This window comes from Cryptomeria japonica, chromosome 6, assembly GCF_030272615.1.
Source record: "Cryptomeria japonica chromosome 6, Sugi_1.0, whole genome shotgun sequence".
Taxonomy (NCBI): domain Eukaryota; kingdom Viridiplantae; phylum Streptophyta; class Pinopsida; order Cupressales; family Cupressaceae; genus Cryptomeria; species Cryptomeria japonica.
In genome coordinates this window covers 372,157,032-372,173,075 of record NC_081410.1, presented here as the reverse complement: position 1 = coordinate 372,173,075, position 16,044 = coordinate 372,157,032, and the positions used below count along the sequence as shown (strand labels likewise).

General features: G+C 38.3%; 1 protein-coding gene across 5 annotated transcripts in view; it reads right to left on the bottom strand.

Moving 5' to 3' along the window:
• LOC131072219 (ribonuclease E/G-like protein, chloroplastic) overlaps window positions 1-16,044 on the bottom strand; it is a 305,133-nt gene that overhangs the window by 65,118 nt on the left and 223,971 nt on the right. For 4 of the 5 annotated variants that reach the window (XM_058008319.2, XM_058008318.2, XM_058008317.2 and 1 more), the window contains exon 10: window positions 10,941-11,053. In XM_058008319.2, the coding sequence (XP_057864302.2) occupies window positions 10,941-11,053 (113 nt within the window). Of the gene's footprint in view, window positions 1-8,347; window positions 9,063-10,940; window positions 11,054-16,044 lie in introns of those variants that run through there. The other variant, XM_058008320.2, reaches the window with a different exon arrangement.

The following is a 16,044-nucleotide window of genomic DNA, read 5'->3' as shown; positions in this document are numbered from 1 at the left end:
TCCATGGGAGGCACCAAACTGGAGGAGACTGCCTTCCTACTGACTGCTGCCTCATCACCTGACTAGTTGATGTCTTTCAATGCTTCCTTGAGGAAATCCCTTTGAGATGGGATGGAAAAGGCCTCCCACATAGTGACATTGAGGTTGGCCTTCTTCATCTGATCTACTATGTTGAAAGGAACACCGGCTGATTTTAGAGGCCCCTTTGAGGCTACAAGGTCTAACTTTGCTCTTTGGACGACTTGGACCTCCTCCTGCCTCTTGCTCCCGTGCATGGTATTTTGGCTTGTATCTTGGACAGCTACATTGGGTGTTGGAGCTTGGGCTGATGTTGAAGGTGAGGCAGCCTCCATGGCTCTCTTTTTTGACCTTGTATATTGTAGCATAGACTCACCATTTGTTTGGTTTATACCACAGAATTCAGCCACCTGCCAATTGACAAAGGTAGAATCCCCTTGCAAGTAAGCCTGAGTGCCAACACAAGGCTGATTTGGGTCATATTGTTGGCCAGAGGTGGTTGGCTCATCCTGCACCACTAAAGCTTGGACAAACGCTCCATTTTGGCATGTACCTTGGTTGTGTGGCTGATTGCATGGTTGAGACCAATCCTGCTCCTCGGCGAGGTTGTTTTGCATTGGAACCATTGCTTTTGAGTTGCTTGCAGCTGTGGGGTTCACAATATTCAAAGGCCCGGCGTTGCTCCATTGGTTTTGCCCTTGAAAGGGTGGCCTATTCTACTGATAGTTCTAATTTTGAGCTTCATAAGGTCTGCTATGTTGGGCTTGTTGCCTTTTTAGTGTGACCAACTCATTGCTAAAGTTTTGCAATAGAGTCTTGACCTCATGGAGCTCATTAGAGGATGTAGAGGATGTGGATGGTTGACCTGCGAGTGCCATGGGGATAGGAGCCAAGGTGGGTTGTTGAGTAGGAGCTTCTGGGAAGAGAGGCATTGGACGCCTTGGAGCTATCTTCCTAGCCTGTATCAAACAACTTTTTGCCCTTATGGCTATGTCATATGCACCTGATAGAGAGGCTCCACCCATTGATTGTATCATGACAGCTATATCGTTGTTGAGAGCCCTAAGATAACACAAGAAGGCACGATTTGGAGATGGCTTCACTAGAGCAGGAATTCTATTCCATGTCTTATGGAATCTGAAATTGAAATCTCCCATGAACTCCTGAGGTGCCCTCTTGATTGTAGTCAACTGCTCCACAAGTGATAGATGATCACTTTTGTCTTCAAAATGGTTGCACAACCTCTCCCCCAATTCATCCCAATTGTGAATGGAGCTAGACGGCAATCCCCTATACCACTACAAAGCTTTTCCTTTCAAAGATGTGGCTAAGAGTCTGACAGCAACATCATCCTGAGTGACATTATGGACGGAGCAGATGTTCGCAATGTCTTGAATGTGCTCAATGGGGGTAATAGTTGTTTCACCAGTTAAGTATGGTATACTCTTTAATGCAGCCACTGGTATATCATTCCATTGAGTCAAAATAAGAGGACTCCCCCCATTGAAGGTAACAAAAACCTGATTTCTTCCCATGTGAAACAATGGTCTACTGATATGAGTGGTGGGAGCCCCTGACAGTAATGGTCTTGTAAATGGAGGGGTAGAACAAGACCTGGGAGATGAAGTGTTTACAACCTTGACCCCCCTAACTAGTGACAATGAAGGTCTACCTCTCCGCCTTCTAGAGCTTGAAGATGAGAGCTCTTCAAACTGGAAACTAGCTCTAGAAGACGCCCTTGTATGAATTTTGGGCATGAAATCCGAAGTTGCAACAAGTGATGAACAAGCAGTGGACCTGTGAGCAGAGACTTCGGAACCTCGAGGTTCCCGGGTTATGGACTTAAGCACTTCGGAAACTATGGGTTTCAGACCTAAGCACTTTGGAAACTGGGGGTTCCAGACTTTCGGAGTTAGGCACTTCCGAACCTGGGGGTTGCGGACTTCCAGAGTTAGGAACCTACCATGAACAAGAACTGGTCTTGTGAGCAAAGTCGCCAAGTGCTTGAGAGATGACTACCTCTCAAGGCTAAGACACTAAGAACAGCACTGAATCCTTAGCATGTACATCGAAAGTCTGTCCCACCGGGCGTTCCAAAAACTGTTGTCACAAAAGCTTGCACCCTTGTTGAGCTATCAACTCAACAACCTCGTGAAACATGGAAACAACCCTGAAGTGTGGGACCTTGTGCAAGGGAGTTGAATCTCCGGGGAAGGCTGGTTTCCTTCTCAATCCAGGTGCAGGTGTTGAACCAACTCAACACTTCAACCTTACTCCTAAGCCTACCCTAACAACTTGCAGAAGAAAAGGGAAGAGAAAAATGCTTAAAATTAAAGGAGGTGATGAACCAAGATAAGAGATGTTTCTCTCCCCACCCGAAATGGCACAAAGAATCAACTAAAATACCTAGAAGATGCACAAACTTCAGTTGCATGAATGACCTCAACGCACGTATGGAGGTTAGAACTTGTTGAATATCAAAGGGGAGAAGATTTCCCACAAATCACATTCAGAAATAAATTAACACAGCATATATGAGAGAAGAGCCACAAAACATACACCTATGATGAAGGTAAGGAAACATACACAGCATGCATAAGTTGAAGGAAGACAAGAATGATAATTTCAATTCATTCAAAGGCCAATGGCCAAACGTACAGTTGCAGAAATGCAAGAAAAATACAAGAGAAGTGGAAGAGCATAGAATAGCTCAAGCCAGCAAGGAAAGAACCCTTTACAATGAGGCATAACAGCCTTATATAGAAAAAATGGTTGCAAGAGTTGTGGGAGCATTAAAAACCTTGAGTGTCGATCACACCATCTAGAAGTGTTGCAAGCTGGAAGGAAGTTGGGAAGACTTTGGAAGCTCGGTCTGCCGAAGTTGGGGGGGGGAAGGAAGGAGCTTCGGAACCTCGGGGTTCTGGAGTTCCAAGAAGGAGAAAGGAGAGACAGCAAGGGACTTCGGAACCTCACAGTTCCAGAGTTCTGGGAAAAGAAAAGGGCAAGGGAAAGGAACTTCGGAACCTCACAGTTCCAGAGTTTTGGGGAATTAGAGAGAAAAGGAAGCAAAGGAAGGAACTTTGGAACCTTGGGGTTCTAGAGTTCCGGAGAACTAGAGAGAAAAGGAAGCAAAGGAAGGAACTTCGGAACCTTGAGGTTCCGGAGTTCCAGGGAACTAGAAAGAAAAGTAAGCAAAGGAAGGAACTTCGCAACCTTGGGGTTCCGAAGTGCCGAGGAACTAGAGAGAAAAGGAAGCAAAGGAAGGAACTTCGGAACCTCGGGGTTCCGGAGTTCCGAGGAACTAGAGAGAAAAGGAAGCAAAGGAAGGAACTTCGGAACCTTGGGGTTCAGGGGACCTTCCTCCAAACAAGACAACACTTTGCATTTCATAATTCCACTGTTTTTCTCTTTGATCAACTGGGGCAGCGCTGGTCCATGGAACATATCTCTAATCGGTTCTCACTGATGGACCAAGGGTGTCATAAAATGACAACAGGCACCAAGGCACAGGAGACACCAATCTCTTTAGATGTGAGGCATCAACCTCCAATAATAAAAATGAATTATACAAATTCTTCTGCACCAAAAACTGCATTTGCGTTTGCTCGAAAACTTCTTAGATCTGCTTCGAAAATCTTCAAGAGTTCACTCAAAACTACTTTGTAAATCTGCTCACAAACCTCATCATAAGATATGCATAAATGCTGCTCATAAATCTGCAATAACTTATCTTCAGATTCTGTTCCTTGATCTGCTTTGTATCTGTTCTAAAAAATTGGAAAAGTATTTGTTAATTGTTTGTTAAATGAATCTCAAGAGATCCTCTATTTATACACTTTCAAACACCTCTTCGACCAAATGTGGCATCCTCTCAAACAGGTCGGCCCATGCAGCTGTTATATAATTTTTATTATTTTATTTACTTTACCCAAGGTGCGCACCCAAAACTAGGGGGGTTGGCCAAGTAAAATATTTTTTATTTAATTTAAATGCCACCAACCTTTGGACGCACCACTTCAAGGAGTCGTCCCTCATGGCATCAATGATTAAATGCACTCTTTTATTCCCATAAATGGGACAACCTAAAAGGGACGGTTGTCACATGTTTTATATATTTATTTGATACAAAAAGTCCTTCTAATCTGGGCACCAAATCTGTCCTTTTAATTTCTGCCTTGCTGTCCTTTGACATCTATGACGATATTTGTAATGTCCCCCCTTTCCTAGTTGATCACTCAGGGGCAGAGATTTGCCCATTACCCATCTCCGCAGGTGAATGCAATGGATAGGAGATGACCGCGATGGCACATGGGGGTCTACACTTGACACTTGGGAGCTTGATAGTGTTATCCTTTCATATTATAATCTTATTAAAAATACAAAGTCACTTTTTCTAAAAATAGAAAAAGAATTAATTAAAGTGACTATGAAATAAACTGCAAAGTTGAATTAAGTTTTCATAAAAGAAACCCCATAGCACACACCCCTACGCATAAAGTGTTTTTAAAAGGTGGGCAAACGCAATTACAAATTAGACCCTCAAGTTGGGCGAATTTGCTAAGGGATAATTATTAAATAAATTTCATTTATTAACAAGGCATTAGAACCCTAAAAAGTTCGATTAAGGTTAGGGAAGCAATAAAGTGAGGTGAGGAGATTCATTTTGGCATCTTTGAAATCATTTTTACAATCAACTTTTGGAATTTGAGGTCTGTAACTCAATTCAGCAGCATAGCAACTGAGGAACAAAAACTCCTTGAAGACAGGTGAAATTGGACGATACCCCAATTTACAGGGTGGAAGAATTCACCCAAAATTCCTGATTGGGCCTAAATTCAGACTTACTTCAGCATCTACAGTGGATTTATAAGCAGATTGGAGAGGGTTTCAGACTTAGAAGGCAGATATTTCATTCCCTACGGTAGCCGTACAGCCTCCATATGCAGCCGTACCATTTGGTGGCCTTCCAGGTTGCTAGACACAATCAATCCAGCCATTAGAGGGCTTGAATCTCCTGCATTTCTCATGATCAGCATTGCACATCAGCATTTCAGTAATTTTTATTGGTTACAGGAATATATTTCTCCTCCAGTTATTGTTTTGATCAGTAGCCTGAATAATTCCTCCTAAGAGCCAAGCGTGGAAGTTAGTGGAATTCCAGTTTTTGTTTTTTGGTAATTTTCCTAGGATCAAATAAAACCATTTGGGCCCATTTGCAGCAGTTGGAAGCCCTTAGATTGTTTCATTCTTCAATCCTTCCATAAAATATTCTCCAGGATGGGTGTTGGACACCTAGTATGCTATTTGTTGCCTTGGTAAATTAGAATTCTTAAATCTGAAAGTTATTGTACTGCTATTCATTAAAAATCAGAACTCTGAATTTAGTTACCACTCAATTATATTCCTTCATTTTATGGTTCAAGTGTTATGTCTTTGGTGTCCATTGACAATTAAACTCTATGCAAGCATTGACAACAAAACATGAGCATAAAACCTCAGAGAAACCATTCTAAACTTCAATCAGCAGCATCAAAACTCAGAAAATATTCAGTATAGAATTGGCAGGGATCTTTCAATATTCCAACATTTTGTCTTTTGTTTATCACAATATTACTTTATATAACATCACTTGTATGGTTTGTGCTATTAATCAACTCCTTTTTTCATGGTTTATCAACTTTCACCAATTAATGAGTGAGTACACCAAGTATAAACTCTTATAGAAACACTTGGATCAACTAGACAAAGCTGACTGTGCAAGTGATTGCTTATTAGATTAGCCCAATCACCACATTGTTTTCCAAGATAAAAGCAATGAAGCACAGCATACATGGGCAAAAGTCATTAGGTATGGGATTGCCCAAAAGTTTGTTCAACAAAATGATCGTATCACTTAGTTCTACAAAATATTCACTTCTATGGAGTACTTTGGGCAATCTTGTAACAACACTTCTTGATTTCTTCAGCCGGTACTTTTTTAGAACCCTTGTATATGTGTCAAGGTTCATTTCAAAGTACTCTCTAACTGTTCTCCTAGCATATGTTTCGCAATTAGGGATCCCCAACATGTCATCTATATGCTCTAGCATTATTTGAACTATTGGTTGATCTGAAAATTTCCTAATATTCCTACTGTCTAGATTGTAGAATTGTGCACTTGTCATGACCAACTCAGAAACTGCAATAAAAAAGGAAATGCAAGAACCTTTATGATGCCACTGGCAATAATACATCTGCCCATCGGCATTCTGTTATCTACATCATTCGTTCTTGTGAGGAATTCATCCAAGCTTACATGACCTAAGTCTATGTCAAATATTTGTGCATGTTCGGATATGATTTCTGAAGGAAGTATGACCCCTGTGAATTCATATTTCATTTTCTTCAACTAGGATGAAGACATGAACTGAGCCCCAACAGTTCCCTTGAGAATTCAACTTGACAGCCCAGCAAAAAAACAATCTTTTAAATTGCACCTTGGTGGGTTTTCAAGTCTAGCAAGCAATTGAGTAGCTTGCAATTCTTTTGCAAGAGTGTCTAGGAAGTCCAAAACTTTTATTTCATTTTTGGTTTCAAAATCAGAGGCAATTAGCCAATTGATGCAAGTCTACAATGGAGTTTGTTTCTCCAACAAGAGCAATGGAAGCAAGATTGCATTCTTCTAAGGTAGTTTAGTAAGAATTGCTCGAGTGCGAAGGGAGTTTAAGAACCCAAAATTTGGGCTTAGGTGGAAAATTGGAGATGGGGAGCAGTTATGTCTGAAATGCAACTCTGAGGGAAAACACTTAAGTGGATTTTCAAGGTTCAAATGCAATTAAACAGACTTTTGCAAAGTGAAAGGGAAGCCCAATTTCCTGCTCAAGAGATGGAAAAACTAAGACCTAAGGGTTCAAGCATTACTTTCTAGTAAATTTTGAAACGAAAAACTAGAGAGCCCCCAGTTTTTTACAATGAAACTTTGCAATAGGAAAAGATGAAAGTTAACGCATTGCTTACTGACCAGTACCTAGAGAATGCTTCATGACTCTTGGAGTGTTGAATGCAATTGGAGAAGTGCAACTACAAACTTTATTATAAACTACACAAAACCCTCAGCCTACAATTGGGAGTGGGAGAGAGAGAGAGAGCGAGAGAGAGAGAGAGAGAGAGAGAGAGGCCATAATGGTCAAGGTGAAGCCACTCTTATAACTAAAAAAATTCAGAAGGGGGGAGAACGAAAGAGAGAGAAAGAAAGGCCACAATGGTCAAGGCGAAGCCACTCTTGTAACTCAAAATTTAATTAACTCTCAACCATTTGAAGAATGTAGCATTGTTTCTTCATATCATTTGTATTACTAACATATAAACAATGATAACCAGAAGTATACAATTACCTCAACCTCTAGAAGTGCATCATCCTTTGTGACTCTTACATGGGACAGTTTGGGTCGTAGATGGCAGAGAGGAAATAAGTAGCAAAACTAATGAAGAATTCAAAGGAGCTGGTGGGATACAAATCATTCTCCTAAATATTTTACTAATTTATTGAATGACATATCTAAGACATATTAGGGAGCCATTATAATAAATTTTGGAGGTACTATGTGTTGATGGGGAGGTTTGCACTTCTGTCAACACATAATAGAATGCACGGAGTCTATCCTATTCTCTCTCAAACAAGGAAATAGTGTATGCCTTATGTTTGTCCAAACAAGATAACCCTAAGGTTTCTAGGTGTCAGGTCATGACTAAGCTTACAATAACTAACTGAAAATGTGATTTGCTGGTAATCACAAGAGGACTTATGCATTTGATAAGCTAGTCGGCATCTGATATAGCAATCCGATTGATGCTTCACTTCTCAAACTAGTCAAATATAGAGAAATAGGATAGGGATCAGAGAAACTAGGGACAATGAAAGTAATGGTTGGTGTTGTAGATAGATAGACTTAACATAAAACTAGTTCCTACTTAGCCAGAGATAAACTCACATCACCACAAAAACAACGCAATCTCCAAAGGAAAATAAAAAGATTTTCAGACAATGAACATACATTAAGTACCCAATTCTGGTGCAACTTAAATGAGCATGCACAATTGAACTAACAACAATAAAAGGCTGAAAGTAACCATGCACAAAGACTTACAGTCAGGAAATCTCCAATGGTATGAACCAGAAATCGATTAGATATCCTCACACTTCGCCGTTAAAATCATTGAACTATACTAATTTGATGAAAGAAACCATGCAAACAAGTGAATGCAACTGGCAAAACACCATACTTCAATGTTTTATTCATTTGCTTCAACTGTCATAACAACAATCTCTATTCACCAATTCCTACTCTATTCTAATCTACTTGTTGGCTACTACTACTTCTAACAATTCTAACCCCTTACAATGAGAGAGGTACTGGCCTTTTATAGATTTTGCATTTTGAATCAATGGCCAAGATTTAATCCATTCAATGGCCTAGGTTTGCCCTCTAGAAACCTTAACATCTTTAGATAATGATCTCAACAACCCTCAACCACTTTCAACTACCCCCACTACAAGACAAAAAGATAGCCTGGCAAAATAATAGCTTTGGCCACAAAAGACAAAATAGGCAGCTAGATGAATAACTAACTTTTGGCCCCTTTCTTGTATTGTATTAAATTGGGCCCAAACGTTGTCATTTTACAAAAAATCAATCCTTTTTACAACAAATCATCTTACAGCTTCGACCCAGTTGTTCCTTTCTGTAACACCTCTATAGTTTGTCACTCCCTATTCCAAGATTCTGGAAATGGCATCGGTTTGGCTTTCCGCATTGTGCTAATGAAATAATCCCATCCTCATCTTTGTGGCATGTTCACTCTGTAACTTTGTGGCATGTTAATTGATATCTTCAAGGTTTTGACCTTGATTTCGCCCTCTTTTCATCTTGGTAACCTTCCAGCACCCTTGGGAAATGCCATCTGAATCGCTTGGATCTTTGGTTCCTCTGTGGCTCCTCTTTGTGATGATACCTTCAATCTTGAGCTGCAGATCTCCATCGTGTTGCTTCATTGGTGGTATGGATCTGCAAGAACAAGTAACTTTGTTATTTCAAGGGTTTCGGGAGTTAGTATTTTGAATACCTTTCTTGTTTGATCCACAATTGAATTCATTTCCCTTTACACTTAATGAAACTTTACCACTCAGTTGTATTATCTAGGAAGCACCTCACTTTGATGGCAATATAACTCATAGTCCCTTAACGTTAGGATTTTAATTCAAAACTCTCTACTTGATGGCTAATCGACTAGGTCACTGAACTTAATTTTAGCCTTAACCAGATCACATGCTCTGACCTCTCAAAATTGAAGGACCATGGAACCTGAACCAATTGTCTTGCATTTTGCTGTTCCATGAATTCTGTCCTTGGAAGAGGTTTAGGAATCAAGACACATAGAATGTCTTATGAACTAAACTAGCAAGGGCTATTCCCATTTTGAATGCAAAATCCAAGTTTGGAGAAGGGGAAAAACTCAGTACTAGGAAACTTTTTTGGATTAAGCTTAATCCTGATTTGTATACTAATACCAAATTTGGGAATTGAACTCCAGCTAAGGGGGAAATTTCGGTGCTACAAAAGATTTTTGGAATAGGCTTTGTTCCCACCTTGTATGCAAATACTGAATTTGGAAACAAACTCAAGTTTTTGGTGTAAACTCAGTGATAGGAAGGGTTTGAGGATTAAGGACTTCCTCTATTTTAAGTGCAAAATCCAAGCCTTGGAAGGGAAACTTCAGAACCTACGAGCTCGTCCACACTTTTGGGCTTCTATCTTGCATTCTATCCTTAAGTCTGATTTATGTTTCTAGCTTGGACTTCCTAACTCTATTCCCCATGTTCCCTATGGCTCAATGCCCAACTCTGATAATGACTCCCTCAGAGTCATTCCAACTGAATGCTCTATTCAACTTTGTGGTTCCCTATGCCTGGAGGATGCATTTTGACGTAGGCTCTATACTTCTCTCAATCCTTAGGAGATTGACCTGATACAAAACCTCTCTGATCCCCCTCAAAAGGACACAACTTCTTCAAACAACCAGAAAAGCCAGCAAAAATAGATGGGGTCCCTATCGGAGCTGGGGTGTGTGTGTGCAACACAACACTGTGGTAGTTAACAAAAGAAGCATATCTCAAGCATTTTAGATAAATGGCCAATTTTAAATAGAGAATGATATGGAGATGTCTCCAATGGTGACATCAGAAAAGAAGTGGTAAATATAAAGCAGTTATTTCAGCCAATCAAATATTTGTGCATTCTAAGAAAAATCATACCAATCTAAACAAATACCAATGACTAAGCAAGAAGGTACATCTCTAAGATTAGGCAGCCCTTGGAAAAGAATTCCAACTAAATTATCCATAAAATGGTATTCTTCAAAATATGAAATGTAATTTAAATGGAAGATTTGAAATGCCTATGACCAGCTCATAAAAACCCTAGTCTTACTCCATCTAACATTTTTTATGGTTTACCAATATATCAACTAGAGTTGTCATGCATGACCCATGCAAAATAGCAATTGAAGAATTTTCAGAAGAAACATTTCAAATTTGCAATCATCAAAGCTGTAAATGTCTAGAAGCATTAGACAACATTTTGTTTTGAAAAAGCTCCCCACTATAATTTAAAAACCTGAGAATGCCAATGGCATTTAAGATCTAATCAGAGAGTGGCACATCAAGCAGATAACGTATAATATGCCTCTGTATGTCATTACATATTACTGTTCAAGGGCCTTATTTTGATTAAGCTAAATATCCCTGGTAACAATTTCAGAGAACAGGGGTGAAAAGGAATGAAATCTATGAATCATTTCAAAACAATCAAAATACTACAATATATTCTTACAAGTTAAGAACTATGCAAATATATTACATCTTCAAGCAAATATGAGAAACATACCCGCTTCCTTGAAATTTCCATTAACCCTAAGTCAGACAACTCAGAAAATGTTATGGGAGATCGATCACGCTGCGCAGCTTTCCTAATTTCTTCATACACCATTCTTTTATGTTCTGCTAAGGTAACAAATCAGTTACTACATAATCTTCTTCTTGCCTTTACTCAGGTATCTAACAGAGGTCTAAAATGTACTATAGGAAATGTGATTTCTTCAAGGAATTCACAACTTACACTAATATAATATTTCAAACTGACACTAATTCAAACAGAAAACTAAAACTGCATTAACAAAATACAAATATATTCGCCTTGTTTTGATCCTTCTACAATTATACATACTCTTAAATAAGAGAAGTTTTACATGCATCTTTACAGATTAAATTTCTAAAGTCAGAATCAACTACATTTACCATGATTATTATTAAAGGATACATACATGTCTAAACAAAATGCATCACCTAGCCATCATAATACATCTATTTTATAGTCTGGATGAAACAAATTGTTCTATAGTTCATTTCCACTTATACGAATAATACAAGCAGAATTTCCTATTCTTTTCCATCATTTAAGAGTCATCTATCATTGAGATCTAAGCTAAAAGGTAACAGTAATTCACAAATAATAGGTAGAACCAACTTGCCCTTCTTGCATCCAATTTGGTGACCTAGTCCCACGAGGTGGTCTGTCTAAGCACAAAGTAATTACAGACATTTTGTCGTTCCTTGCCTCTCTTTTGGAGGTGGGAAAATCAGAGAAATTGACCAATGCTTTATGCAAAAGGCTCATCAAGTAGCAGTTTCGAAATTTGGATGATGTTCTCATGATGGCCATCAAGGGAAGAGGGGTTCCCATCACTACTAATTTTTTCAAGCTGAAAGTACAAAGCATGGAGGTGGAAAGGTTCCCCTGGCTTTTCACTTATAAACATTCCAATTTAGCTCATCATCACCAGCCAACATTGAAGGGAGCCTTGTGTCATTACCAACCAACAATGAGGGAGTCTTGTTCCTAAAAAATGTACTCGCTCTGGAGCCAACAGAGGAACTCGAGCGGTTGCAGGAGTGTATAATCAAGGAAAAGCTATGTTAATATTTATGCAACCACAGAAAATAGTATGTATATAGAAACTCTATAGTTTAATAGTGATCTAAACAACTAGCAGATGTACATAGAAGTAAAATGTATGGTTTACAGTTTTGTTGCAAATAGCCCCAGAAAGCATCATTAGCAACAGCCAATTTATGTGAATTGTAAACTTTTTGATCGATTAATATAATGGGAGCAGTCCCCTTGACTAAAATTTACATTTAAAAAAAAGCATTTATCACCCTAGTCATACAAATTAAAAAAAAAAAATAACACCTATTTTATGATACCTTACCCAACTAATTAATAAATATAATAATTATACTTGTGTTTCCCACTTTCTAAATAATATAATAAATGATTATTGTTTGTAAATGAGTCTAATAAAAATATATATTATAGAAGAGGCTAATGTTACAATTTTAAAAAAGGCTCTTCTATAAAATAAAAAAATTAAAGAATAAACAATATACTAACATGATTTCTAAAAGTAGGGAAGGAACAGAAAATAAAAATAAAGAAAATAATACAAGCGTATATGACTATTGGATAATGAAGATAGAGTGAAGCACATTAAAATATGGTATGTAGATTTACGGCTAGCTTACCGGTTCGGGTTCGAAGAACCGGTATGCCGGTATGGCAAAATTTTGAAAAGGGGTTTGGGTTCGTTAGTACAAAAACATGTAAATTATATATATATATATATATATATATATATATATATATATATATATATATATATATATATATATATATATATATATATATATATATTTAATATTTGTGCAGCCTATAAGCATGAATTAAGATTAGCATGTCACATAGCATCATATAAACAACATAACAAACATAAAATTGTAATCATAGCATCATGATCATACCATAATAGCATCATGATCATATACATTAAGTTTAATATCAAAATGACAAAATATTCAAGTATCATTGTTTCAACTTTCAACAATATAAAGTTTAATCATCAAATGGATCAGCTAATTCATCCTCCTCCTCCTCCTCCTCCTCCTCATCCAACTCATCATTGACATTGACATTAGATGAGCCAACGCCACTTGCACTTGCACTATAAGTTTGCTCGCCCTCCAAGTCATCAAGTGTCAATGCGAGAAGCTGAGAAGCGGGAGCATCCAAATTAGTATGCTCTGGCTCTATATCCCACATCTTCGTTTCCCCTTGTGTGTAGTCACATTGTTTGTGTGAAAGAAGACGTAGGTTGGAATGCACATATACTAAATTCTCCGCTCTTTTTGATAGCAACCTATTGCGCTTTACTGAGTGGATGAAAGAGTATGTGCTCCAATTTCTTTCTGAAGCAGATGAACTAGCAACCTATGAAGACAAAGTAAACAATTAAAGTTATACATTAATAAAATTAAAATTAAAAATAACTAGCAACCTATGAAGAGAAAGTAAACTATAAATAAAATTGTGATAATTTTAATTAATTAAACTTACTTGTGATAAAACTTTTACAGCAAGGGGTTGTAGGTGTTGGAAGCATGCACCATGGAAGTACCACCAACTATGAGCATCCTTCTTGGATCTATGATGAAGTGCCTCAACACTTAGACCATTCCCATTTGCGAATTCTATGAACTCATTTGTAACAATATGCCGTAAATCATCATCAGGATATAGTCTAAGAAATGCTGCCTTGTACCCATCAGATACTTCTAGATCTCTCCATGGTGGAATCTTTCCTGGTTTATCAAGAAACTGATTGCTATAGTACTTTGGTGTCAATGCATAGGCAAGAAGATGCAAAGGAGTGGTCATCTTATTCCACCTTTCTACAATAATTGCTTTCACTTCTTTGAAGAATTGCTCCTCGGGGTCATTCTCTTTTGCATTTATAGTGAACTTTATTTTTTCAAGCATTGAGTCAATGCCATCATAAATCTCACCAATGCAAAGCCTATCCATGTCGGTATAGCGAATCATACTCATAATGGGCTCAGTGATACTTAGAAGATATGTAACAAGATCCCACCATTTCTCATTCAATATTCTCTCCCTAATTTTTTCTGCCCTCTCACTGCTACTCTGCTTCCATACAGTCCAATTGTTGCTGATCACCATATTGCATAGTGCCACTCTAACTTTCACAAGTTGTCTTAAGACGATTGTGTTTGATGCAAAACGGGTCTCAGCAACCTAAAACACAAATTAATGCCAAAATGATTAAAAAATAAAGCCAAACTTTAAAAAAGAATACACAATATAGCTTACACAATGATATTATGAACATTGAAATTAAAAAAATCAGAAAATGTAAAATTAAATTACTATTTCACTTACCTTTAATAGCTCCAAATTCAAAAAGGATCTAAAAATCCCTTGAGACATGTGGTGGTTTGTGATGAACATATGGATGTCCTCAGCCTCTGCATACACATCTCTGATCCATTTTATTTTAGTCCCAATCCTTTGTAGCATAAGATTGAGTGAATGGACCGCACAAGGTGTCCAAAAGATGTGATCATAGCGTTCCTCAACCAACAAACCAGCAGCTCTACAATTTCTTGCATTGTTCGTTATGACTTGGACAACATTGCGGGGTCCCACTGACTCAAAGGCGGAGATGAAAATTTCTGCAATAAATTGGCCATCTTTTACTTTGCCCTCACAATCCACGGCTTTCAAAAACATTGCCCCTTTAGGGGACACTGCTATGACATTGATCAAGGGACAATTTTTAGCATCTTTCCACCCATCTGAAACAATTGTTACACCTGTCTCTGCCCATGAATCCCTTATGGGTTTCAATGCATCTTCAACCCTCTTCACCTCTTTGTCCAATAATGTTCCACGTACCTTGTCATAATCAGGGCCCTTATACCCTCTTGGAGCCTCATTAACACTTTTTATCATTTGCTTCCAATATGGGGTGCAAACTACATTGAAAGCCAACCCATTTGCACAAATGCACCTTTCTATATCTTGGTCAGCAATGTCTCTACTCTCATTTTGAAATGCGGTTTCTAAAGGCCCCTTTGTTCTTTTGCGTGTCAAGGGTGGTTCATTTTCAGGTTCATTTGTGGAAAAGAAGGGGTGGTCTTGTACTATAACATCGGGATGAGATGGGGCTTGCATTCCCCTTGTTTTCTTTGCAGAGGTTTGAGTCAATCTACGGGCTTCTCTCTCTTCTGCCTCCTCATGCTCCTTAAAATATTTCATCACTATCTCATTTGGTATAGGGTTACCATCTTTTCCAAGGCATTTTTTGATTCCTTTTCCTTTTATTCCACACAAATGGCCTACTACCCGATAATATGAACTATTACGTTCAATACCACATCCTTGGCATCTCCAACGGAATCCCCCACCTCCTAGAAGTGGGTTTAAAATGTCAACATACTTCCATAAGGGAGAATGCGGATCATTTATTTGTTTTGTAATTGTTTGTTCATTGCCAACGGAGGAAGAAGTAGATGCCATTCTAGTTCCTATGGAAAGAAATAACATAAACGTATTCAAAAACAAAAACAAAATAATGAAAAACAATTAATGTTTCATGTTTGAAAATTTGGGAAACAAAAATAGTTGGAAAATAATGTTAAAAAATCTACCTCTTGTAGGCAATGGGAGCTTGCAAATGTATGAAAATGATGTTGCAGCACTTGCTGAAGCTTCAAAAATCAGTCTACAACTCCTCCTATTTGATCTTGGAAGCCAAATTTTGTTCACCCTTTCTTCAACCTGCTCTCATAAAACTTTTGTTTGCAACACAAATGAGGTGAAATGAGTGATTATAATGTTTTAGAAGTCACTTTTAGGGTATAATTTTCACTTTTTACATGGCGGATTTCAAAAAAGAAAAAAAAATTGCATAAAAAAGTGCGTTTTGGGCCGCCCAGCCATCCGGGTTCAACCTGGGTCCCCTCGGGTTCGACCTGGTTCAATCTTGGTCCACCCGGGTTCGAACCAAGTCGAACCTCCTTTGGGAAATTCAAACCCTGGTCAAACCAAGGCCGGACCGGACCCGAACCAAGGA